Below are 10,691 nucleotides of genomic sequence, written 5' to 3'. Positions count from 1 at the left end.
CAGGAATGCTGCCCTGGCTCTGCTCAAATAAACTGCCCTCAATGGCAGCCCCCAGCTGTCCAAGGCAGAAATCCCACCTGTATTGTGGTGCTGATAGGATCAGGGCACGAGTCCTCCCTCCACTGCATGGACAAGGAAGTGTGGCACACCCTGCTCACCTGGAACACCTGGGAACCAAGGCCTGGGAGCCCCTGCCCCTCCTGCTCAGCACAGCCCATCCCAAACAGGCTCCTGAAGAGAACAGGCTACTGGGGAAGAGGAATAACATGAATCTGCGGGGATAACAAAGTTCATATTAAACCGATTAAGGATATTTAATCCACCTCTAACAGTATGGACATCTGACTGCACTCAGGAGCTGGAGCAGATAATCCCAGCCCTCCTTCCCAGTGCTGCCCCAGTGATCCCAGCCTGGCCTGGGGAGATGACTCAACATCTCAGAGCTGGCACAAACCAGCTCAGCACACGGGGCTTCGCTCCCAGCTCACACTTCAGCCTGGGAGAACACAATTCCATGCCACGACCTCCTCGTGGCCATGTGTTCCAGCACTGGGCTGAGCCCGTCCTTGGGTTGAGTCAGCATGGATGGCAAACAAGTCTGGGCTGGAGAAGAGGCTCAGCTGGCACTGCACAGACCCAGCAGCACCGCAGTGCCCAGCACTCCAAAGCTGGCGCCCAGCTCTGCCCAGTGCCAAATTCCCAGCTCTTCCTTGCACAGGAGCTCCCACAGCCCGAGGCAGCCGCCCCACGGGGCACTATAGGAACAATTCCACGCTGAGGAACACAAACTGGAGGTTTAATCTAATCCCCACCAAAGCAGGAATCTCCAGAGCCCGCGCCGGCAAATCCACCCACACAGCTCTTCCCTGGCAGGATGAGCCCTGGCTCTTGCCACATGGCACAGCACAAGGAAAAACTTGTGCTCTACCAACCCTCAACCCCTCCTGGCTTTGAATTTGCCAGGAGAATCCCCAAGGCTGTCCTGGTTTCACCAGAGCAGCATTCCAGGCACAAATGGCACTCACATCCTCCAGGAACAACAATGGGACACCAACTGCCTGGCGGACACAGCACCAGGAATTTGCTGCTCAGTAGCTTTGGATTCAAATTCAGGGCTGGTTCCCAGTGCCAAACCACAGTGTAACCCCCCGGGAATTCTGCCTTAACTAGGACAGGCTCATCTGTTGCAAACTCGATGAGATCATTTCCAAGTTCCTGTTTAACAGGTGCCAGCTCCTCCTGCACCTGCTGTGTGCACAGGGCTCCCTGCCCCCACCAGGCTGGGAACATCTGCTCAGCTCCCTCAGGAGCTGTGGAAAAGGTGACTGCGAGAAGGAACCAGATCTCCTGCCCTGTGCCCAGAGCAGGGAACCTGGGCCAAGTAAAATCAGAGAGCAAGGAAACCGCGCTTGTTAACAGGGAGGGGAACCCACAATAATCCTGTATCTTTATTTGCATGTAAAAGAACAAAAAAAAAAATCCTTTCCACAATAAAGGCAGGCAGAGCTCGCTCGGCTCTGGAGCTGCACCCCCGGCCAAGCTGGAGGAGTCGGGGTATTTCTGTCTCTGAGATTCACACAACCACAGAGCAGCAGCTCAGCCATTCCAAGGATGCAGCCCTGGCAGGAATTCACACTTTGCATGGGAGGAGGCTCCCAGCAGCCTTGCCCCGGGGCCCAGCCCGTTCCAGGCAGGGCTGGGGGAGCATGGGAACACAGCGGGATGAGGCCACATGAAGAGGATCCCATGCAGCCTTTGCCGTCACACACCTGCCTCACCCCCCAAAAAAATGACTCAGCTCCTTGGTTCAAGGCTGCCCAGCACTAAGGAGCTTCCTCTCCATGCAGGTGGATGCACAGCTGCTCCCTTTTCCAGCCCTAAGGCACAGGCAGGCTGCCATCCTCGTCCGAGGTCTCTGTGTCCCCACTGTCCCCCACGGTCCCTCCGGCACGGCCGGATGCCTCCAGCTTCCTCCTCTTCTTCAGGTGGTGCAGGTGGGATTTGGAACGCGTGTGAGCTGGAGGAAGAGGCAAACAGAGCCTTTAATCTGTGGAATTTGGAGGAGGAAACAGCCAAAACCCCCACGCAGGGCAGAGCACCCTCCCTTCCCAGCACAATTCACTCCCAGAGAAAAGCGAATTCCCAAACCCTGCCCTGGCTGCTCCTCTGGGCACTTCCAGGCCAAACTATCACGGCTCAGAAGAGGACAAAGGAAGAAGTGAGAGAGGGAAAAATCCTGGTTCTGTGCAAGCAGAAGATTCCAGGCTGTCACTGCCAGCCTCTCCAGGGAAGAGGGAATGTGTTTCCCAAGAGGTGGCACTTTGCAGGCTGCAGGTGAGGTTGTGCAACTCCCTGCTCCCCATGGAGAGCTGCCAGGATCATTTGTAGGACTGGATCCCAGCACCACAGCACTGGGAAGATCCTGAGCATCCTACAGGGCAGCCAGGGAAAAGCCTGGAGCAGAATTAAACTTCTGAATAACTCCAGGGCGCAGCCATGAGAGCACTGCAGCAGGAGTCAGATGGGAACAGAGGGGTAATCCCAGGGATTCAGCTAGGAGCAGCAGGAGCTGCATTTCTCCATGAAATCACATCCTTAAGGACAGCCAAACCTCCTTATCAGCGGTTTTATCTCAGGGGAGGCTTTGTCTGACCATCTTGGCGGGGTGGTTTTGCCTTTTCCAAGAGATCAGAGCAGCAATTAAAGCACAAACTTTTCAAGCAGGGCCTTAATTAAATGAGGGTATGTGCTCTGCCGAATCAAGGCCCTCAGGTGTTTTCCAGCCATTCTTTTTCTGCCAAAGGATGAAATCACATGCAAAGCTGCAGCTTTATCACAATGCTGGAGGGTCACCCTCACTCTGAGATAGTCTCACCTCCTGCAATTTGTCACAAGCAACACCAAAGCTACAGTGGCTGAGGAAGTGCCAGTTGCTGCTGCTGTCTGGGAGCTGTGCTCTTGAAGTCCATATAAATTCTAAAATTACAATTTTAAAATCCCCCAGAGCCAGCAGCGGGCTGGGAAGCAGTTCCTAAAGCTCTCTGTCACCTGACCTAAGAAAACAGAGCAGAGTGCAGATCCACCCAGTTCCCACCACCGTTTTCACCTTCCTTTTTTCCATTTTGCAGGCACAAGTAACACCCAGGCTTTGGAGCATTTTTCTCCCACCATCTGTGGATCTGAGCCCAGTTCAGCTGGATACAGAGAATAACAGCTGGTCTTGGCTGAGGGAGGCACTGTCACCATTTATTGGGGGGACATCCCTAAGGACATGGAGGGATTTAGGGGGACCTCAAGGAGCTCCCACTTGAAACAGAACTTTCTGGACCTAAAGGATGCCAGAGGCCCCGAGAGTTTTCAGTTCTGGACAAACAGAGCTCCTTCAAAGCACCTCCTGAGGCAGCTGAGACGAGATAAAACAACAACTGCACTTAACAGATCTCACTGCAAGGAGCCTCCCCCAAAGAGCAGCTCCAGCCTTTGCTTTCAGCACTTCCCTGCCTCAGTCAGGAATAGGCAACTCCTTCGAACCCAACAACCTGGGAAATTTATCTTTGGTTGTGTCTCATCTGCTTGTTTTGGCTGGGGCAGCCTCACAGTAGCTGCTCTGGGGCTGTGTTTGGATTGTGCTGAGCACAGGGTTGATAACTCGGGGATGTTTTGTTGTTGCTGGGAGCTCTGGAACTGAGTCAAGGCCTTTTCTGCTCCTCACAGCAACACAGAGGGGGCTGGGGGTGCACAGGGGGTTGGAGGGGACACAGCTGACCCCAGCTTACCCCAGGGACAGCCCAGGCCATGCAGCTCACACTTCCTGGGGGGAAGGAAAGGGGGGGACATGGGGATGATGGCATTTGTCTTCCCAAAGTCATGTCAGATATGATGGAGCCCGGTTTTCCTGGGGATGGCTGAGCATCTGCCCAACCATGGCAAGCAGTGAATTAATTCCTAGTTTTGCTTTGCTTTCTCTATTAAACTTTAACTCGACTCACCAATTTTTCTCACTTTTACCCTTTTACAATTCTCTCTCCCAGAGACAGAGAGTGGGGGAGTGGCTGTGGGGGGCTCAGATGCTGGGGTTAAACCATGACCCTGCACATCCTGTATTTGGGCAACACATGGAGATTTACCAGTTTCATTTCTGCAGCCAGTTTCTCCATGACTTTTTGTTTCTGGTTCTCAGCATGAGCCTCCCAGCACAGATAAATTCACTGACTTAATCTGATTCCAGCTGAGCTCTTTTAAAGTAAGTCTGTGGAAAATAGAAAATCCCTTTCTATTACAGCTAGGAATAGTTTAAAAAGGAAAAAAAAAACCCCACACATAAGTAGGAAATATTAGAGCTGAACTATTAGAAACATTATGAAATTTTCATTTACACAACAGAATTTTAGAGGAGAGAGATTTGCTCTGTGCTTTTTGAGGAAGTATCCACAGTGTTGTGAAGGACCAGAAGCCCTGACTAAACACAGCAGCTCTGAGTTTGATGCCACATACAGATCCCTGGTGTGATGCTCCCTGTGTTTTCTGGGTGCTGGGAAGGCAGGGAAGCCCAGGGCAGGGGGGAATCCTGACAGATGGCTCCTGTGGCACAGCTCCTGCAAACAACCCTTGAAAGGGCCAGGATCCTGAGCTGGGGGTCATCTGGCCACAGGGCAGCTGCTCCAGCACCCCAGAGAAGCTCAGCCCTCCCAGGTGCCCCCCATGCCCTGTGAGGGCCCTACCTGCCCATTCCCTGTCGCCGATGATGAGTCTGGCACAGAGCTCACACACGCGATGGCTCCGCTTGTTCTCCTCGTCCTGCTCCATCCTCAGGGGCTCTGCCGGGGGCTCACGGCCCTGCAGATCAAATAATGCCTTGAGTTGGGCTCTGCCACCAAAATTTCCCTGTGTTCATTTTCATAGAGTTTGGGAGGGGAGCTTGGCAGACTCAGACACAGGCTGGCAAGGCAGAGTTTTTACCAAAACCAAGTGCAGCACTGGGCATTGGGGAAAATGTTCAGCTGAGACAACAAATCTACTACTGCAAGGAAATGCCAAGGCTGGGCATGTGAACAGCCAGTCCTGCTCCAGGGACAGACTGTGTGCCAAGTCAGGGGGGCTGGAGACCACAGAGAAGTCAGCCAGTCAAAGCCCAGCTCCCCAGTACCTGGATGAAGCTCTCCACGATCTCCAGGGCAGGTTTCAGCACATCCTCCTCCCACCGCTGCACATCAGACACCTCCAAGCCATAAACCGGGGGCACGTTGGGCCCAGGACCTACAGAAACACCACGAGGCAGCTCAGCACCAGAAACCCTCAGCACCCCCTCCCAGAACCCAGGGGGAGCAGAGGAATCTGCTTTTTCCTAACAGCACTCAGAACCAACAGCACCAAGCTGTCCAGAGCCAAAATTCCCTCCTGCAAGCAGCAGGAACACCTCAGGACTCAGGGAAGCATCTTCACAGCTGGCTGCCCTTGGGAGAATGTTCTGGAATCTGAGCATGCCAACAGCCCATCACAGCAACCACCACCTCAGCCCAGCCCTGGTGCACAGGAGGCTGGGAGGATGAAAGAGCTGGATCCAGGCACAAAGCCACCACAGCAGGCTGACAAGGAGATGCAGGCAGGAGCCTGGATGAGGGATCTGAGCGTGCAGATTCCCACTCAGAGCTGGAACTGACTGTGCAGGGGCTGATGCTCCTGGTTCCTGGCAGGAGATGCTTTACTAATGACAAGGGACAGGTTCACAGCCACCCCTCTGGTCTGCCCTGGCCCAATGCCAGGACACAGGGCACTGGCTGCAGCCAGGACAGGGTGAAACAGCTGCCAGCAGAGAGCACCTGCTCCCTGGGTGACCTGGCTGCCCTCCATGGCTCACCTGCCCTCCATGGGCACCTGGCTGTCCCTGCCTGGACAAAGCCATCAAAGGCTCCACGTGCCAGTCCCCAGCAGGTGCTGCTTTTATTGCTGTGCCCACAAACAAGCCCCTGACAGGCCCATCTGAAGCACACCTGCCACCAGAAAGGTGAGCTGAGCACTCTGCCAAAACTCCTGCGCCTCCTTCAAAGTCCGTCTTTTTTTTTGACTCGAGTTTCTCCCTGCCTTCTCTTTATTTTTTTTTTTTTTTACTATTATTTATTTTATTGTTGTTTTGCCCCTACTGAGCACCTTTCAACAAGTGCCCGGCTCCCAGCTGCTGCTGCTGGCCCTGCTCCAAGGCTGGGGCTGGGATGGGGAAGTCCTGCTGGCTCCCTGCCACCGCACAGAGCACGGCCTGGGCTGGGAGCAGCCTCCTAATCTGGAGGGCAGCTGTCAAATGGGCTTTGCTCCCTGCCAGGAGCATGTGTGGGTGCGTGGGGACCCCCTCCCTGAGCCCCTCAGGAGCATGTGGCAGGATAAGCTGCAGGGATGTTGTGACCATCATCATCATCATCATCATCATCTAACAGTGCCTGACACGGGGCTGAGCCTCTGCTTGGGATTTATCCCTCCTGATGGCTGGGAGGGGATGGGGTACAGGGGTACAGGAAGAGGAGCTGGCTCTTGAGTGTTTGGGATGAGAGGTTGTGGGCAGGACACTTCTCAGGAGGGGCAGGAGATCCACTCTGCAACCCAAACCAGCGGGAAGGAACTGGGGGAGGCAGAGCCTCGTGGGTGGTTGGGAACACTGGGTGGCTCCTGGAGGGTCTGGTTTGGAACAGACCCCCAAACACAGGCTGCCCCAAAGCACCAGAGTCCCCTGTGGAGCTGGAGTGGGGCATGAGGAGAGCTGGGAGCAGAGCACTCACGTTTCAGGAAGCGGTTCCGCACCCATTTGTTCTGCCTCCGCGCGTATCTCTTGGTCACCTGCTTCAGGGCCTGGATCCCTTTGGAACAGAGGGATTAAAAAGAAGGAAAAAATACCCAAAGGTCAGTGACAAGAGGCTGTCAGCTCCAGGGGAGGGAAATCACACAAGAAAAGTTTGTGCTGGGTGGCACCATTATTTTTAATTATTTTTCCTATAAGTCTAAGGGTCTGTGCCTGCACTGAGAAGAGGCTGGACAAGGTACCCCAAATATCCCTGAATAAACAGAGAGTGCAAAGAGCCCAAACCTTCTACCCTGAAGCTTCAGCAGGTAGGACAACCTGTTCAAGTGCTGCACTGCTCTCATAATGCCCAGTTCTCTGCACAAATGGAGCCCAGGACTGCTCATCCCACCCAGCAGAGGATGATTTACCACTCTACAACCGCTCAATATCTAGTACCAGGCTTATCAAATCCCTCCTAATCATCTCCCGAGCAGACACAGCAAGTTCCTTCTGCATCAGACTTGCTTTCAAGCCTTTTATCATTTCTGTGGTTTCTTCAGTCTCTTCTTCCACACTGAACCCTCCTTGGCACAGATGGGCTTTGCCTGGGCCCTCCCTGTGTGGAGAGCAGCTCCCCTCCAACATCAGCCCAGACACTGCAGAATAACACAGCACCAAAGGCTGCATCCCTGCTGACTGATCCCCACGTTCCTCATCACCACAGAGCTGCTGACATGCTGAGTTCTGCTTCATTCCTCTTTTCCAGCCCTGCTCTCCTCAGCATTCACACCCCAGCTGGGATTCTATCACCCAAGTGGACCTGCTCCAGATCCCAAGTCACCTGTACCCTGTGCACCCTGCAAGGAGGCCTGAGGGGAGGGAAGGGCTGCTCTGGGTGTGCTCAGAGATGCTCTCCAATCACTGGAAAACGAGTCCCTGCCCCTCTGGGCTGGCAGAAGTGGGAAATGCAGACAGAAAGGTGCAGCTGGGGCTGTGACCTTGGTTTAGAGCACCTTGTGGTGTCACCTGGAGCTTTGTGGGGCCCACAGGGTGCTGCCCTCACCTTTCTCCAGCAGCAGGGCGCTGGTCTCGGGTGAGCAATTCCCTTCACTGACAAGGAACTCGTGGAATTCCTTGAAGCCAATGGACTGGAAGATGCCGTGCTGGTAATCCTGCCTGGAGAACCAAAGGCAGGGTCACAGTGGGAGACCTCCAGAGGGAGGAGCAGAGAGGATCTGGCTGCTCACCCACCGGTTCTCTGCCACCTTCTGCTGGTTGTAGCGGCGGTGGAAGTCCCGCAGCTCCTCCAGCAGCCCTGCAGCCACCATGTCATCCACCCTCTTCTCCAGCCGTGCATCCAGAGCTGCAGGAGGAGAGCAGGACACTCTGAGCCATGGGGAGCCATGCCCTGGGGGGCTGCACAGCCTGCCAGGACAGGAGCCAGCACTGCCAGGCTGCTGCTCCACCTGAGGAAGGCAGAGCCTGGCAGCTCTCTGTCACACCCACTGCTGCCAGAGGAATTGCTGCCTTCTCCAGGGAGGAGGCTGGGGCAGCAGCAGGGAGTCAGCCCTTCCTCAGCCAGCCAGGAGCCCGCTCTCACCTGCCTGGTCTGCATGGAGCCACAGGATGCAGGAATGTGGGTATTTCAGGGGCCCACCTAAGGGCCCCCCACCTTCCTCCTCCTGCTGCTGGTGCAAGATTTCGCTGTGGGGGATCCCTGTCTCTTCAAACACTTGCAGGCTCCTGGAAGCAGAGACACACAGAGCTCAGAGGCTGGGGGAGAACGAGCGTTCCCAAGCCCCGGGCGCTCCAGCAGAGGGAACCGCAGACACTCGCCGAGATCCAACCCTCTCATGTGGGGCGAGGGCAGGTCCCAGCCCCGTCCCGTGCCCGGCATCCACGCACACCCAGCTCCTGGGGGTGCAGTGCTGGCACCCGAGGAGCCAAGAGAACAGCCACCCACTCCTGCCTGGCACAGGGACAAGTCCTGCAGGGGACAGGGATCTGGCTCCAGCCCTGCCCTTTCCAGCCAGGCAGGGCTGCAGGGAAGGGACCAGCGCTGAGATGCTGCTGTGGAGCTTTGCCCAGCCCAGGCAGGGAGGGAGGGAGCTGCAGGAGCTGTGCTGGTGCCCCACCCTCCATCCCCCTGCACCGTGCGAATGGGGTGGGCGGTGTTCTGCTCCCCGGGGCCAGGGCTCGGCCGGGACGGAGCAGCAAGCCTGGTCTTGCTGCCGTGCTGTTCCCACAGAGCTCAGCTATGTTACTCAGCCAGCAGGGCAGCTTGCTCTTTAAATAGCTCCAGACAAACCCTCTTGTGCTGGGGCACGGAGCAGGGGCAGCCCCAGAGCACAGCCCAGCACCCCAAAGGCAGCTTAGGCTGGGGCTGCGTGGCCAAAGGGCTCAGATCCCACAGAGTCCCCAGCACCAAGAACCCAGGAGCACCCACTGGGGTGGGAATGCTCATCCTGCCGTGCTCCCAGGCACACAATTCCCTGGGGAAGGGCTGCTGGGCCCTGGCACCTCCTGCCCCTGGCACACCAAGCTCACCTGGCCACCTTGCGCTTGTCGTGGGGGTGCAGCTTGGCCGCCATCTCCGGGTCCACCTGGCTCAGGCGCCGATGGAGCTCAGCACTGTCCAGCTGCTCCAGCTCCACTTTCCTGTCACTGTCCGGCCTGGGGGCACTGCTGGGCTTCTCCTGTGGGGCACAGGACAGCCCTGAACCAAGCAACACAATCCCCCAGAGCCATGGGGTGAAGGAGGGGCTTCAGGTTCTCCTTGGCCCGCTCCAGCAGGGACAGCACCGTGCCAAACTGCAGGAATTCTGCCCTAAACATGGGATTCATCCTTTCCCAAAGGGATTCACAGCCCCCCACGGTACCTTGGTGTTGATAAGGACCTTCCAGAGCAGGGACTCGATGTAGTAGTTGGTGCCTCCCACAACTATGGGGATCTTGTCCCGGGCAAAGATATCTTCAATGTGCCAGAGTCAAGGAGCAGAAGCAGAGATCAGAGCAGGGGGGGAAGGCTGTGGGAGCAGCAGCCTGGGGCTCAGATCCCACTCTCCCAGCCTCAGGGAACCACTGAGCCTGCAGGACAGGGTTAGAGGTGTCTCTCATCTCTCATTACTCGCTGTCAGCTCCAGAACTCAGGGACACCCCAGGACTGCCAGGGAGGGCAACACTCAGCACACATCTTCCCTGGGCTGTCCTGAGGGTTAGCTGGGTAAAAGAAACCTCAAGCTCCTCTCACCAGCAGAATCCTCTGGAAAAATAGAGGGATGTGGAGAGCCTAAACATGGATCCCCCTGGCCATGGAAGGGGGAAGCCCATCCCTGCTCAGCCAGGCAGGCTGTGGCATGACAGGATATCAGAGGCACGGCTTTGTCCCTGAAATCCACCACGGTGTAGTTGGAGACAAGGGGATCCACAAAGCTGATCATGTGGTGTCTGCAGAGACGCTGCTCCTGCGGGGAAACCTTGTTGGTGATGATGTCCAAGCCCTTGTACACCTGGGGAAGAGAAGAGCCTGTGCTTCACCTCTGTGTCCTCTGCGAGCTGCACTGACCCCTTCCCCCTGTCCCAGGCACCCCTCCCAGCCCCTGCTGGGGCAGCACAGGCAGGGCACAGGCAGGGGCACAGCAGGGGCACGTGCCACGTTCAGGCAGGGTACCAGGAATCCTGCCAACACCTGCTCCTGCCAGGGCCAAGCTGCCTCTCTCTGCTGTTTGTTCCTGCCCACGGGAGATGAGCCGTGGAGTCCAACAGCTCGTGACTGCTTTCCTGCTTGGATACAACTCTGTAATTAGGGGTGGGAGGGCTGACTGAGCTCTTGGACAGTGCAGCCAGAGCCTTGGCAGTGTCACCAGCCCGGCACAGAGCTCCAAAATTAGGGCCTCCGAGCTGCCACCCCCTCATCTGCTGC

The 10,691-nt window shown here is 56.3% G+C and overlaps 1 protein-coding gene across 1 annotated transcript; it reads right to left on the bottom strand.

The window, feature by feature from the left end:
• Positions 1 to 1,408: 1,408 nt before the first annotated feature.
• Positions 1,409 to 10,275, bottom strand: TRIT1 (tRNA isopentenyltransferase 1). Its single transcript, XM_031062057.1, has 10 exons — positions 10,138 to 10,275; positions 9,667 to 9,747; positions 9,317 to 9,465; positions 8,370 to 8,512; positions 8,021 to 8,132; positions 7,833 to 7,945; positions 6,768 to 6,845; positions 5,147 to 5,256; positions 4,722 to 4,836; positions 1,409 to 2,017 (listed from the first exon to the last, which is right to left on the bottom strand). The coding sequence occupies exons 1-10, from the start codon at positions 10,207 to 10,209 to the stop codon at positions 1,878 to 1,880; spliced, it is 1,113 nt and encodes a 370-aa protein (XP_030917917.1). The 5' UTR covers positions 10,210 to 10,275; the 3' UTR covers positions 1,409 to 1,877.
• Positions 10,276 to 10,691: the final 416 nt, after the last annotated feature.

Source organism: Geospiza fortis, unplaced genomic scaffold (genome assembly GCF_000277835.1).
Source record: "Geospiza fortis unplaced genomic scaffold, GeoFor_1.0 scaffold432, whole genome shotgun sequence".
In the NCBI taxonomy this organism is placed as follows: Eukaryota; Metazoa; Chordata; class Aves; order Passeriformes; family Thraupidae; genus Geospiza; species Geospiza fortis.
Note: the sequence above shows the minus strand (reverse complement) of the source record. Positions and strands in the feature narration are given on the sequence as shown.

Coding starts and splice junctions, on each gene's coding strand:
- TRIT1 (XM_031062057.1), bottom strand. CDS start 10,209: ATGATCAGCTTTGTGGATCCCCTTGTCTCCAACTACACCGTGGTGGAT. Junction 8,133..8,369: donor GCTCCATGCAGACCAGGCAG/GTGAGAGCGGGC, acceptor CTCCTCCTGCAG/CTCTGGATGCACGGCTGGAG. Junction 6,846..7,832: donor CGCCCTGCTGCTGGAGAAAG/GTGAGGGCAGCA, acceptor TCTGTTCCAAAG/GGATCCAGGCCCTGAAGCAG.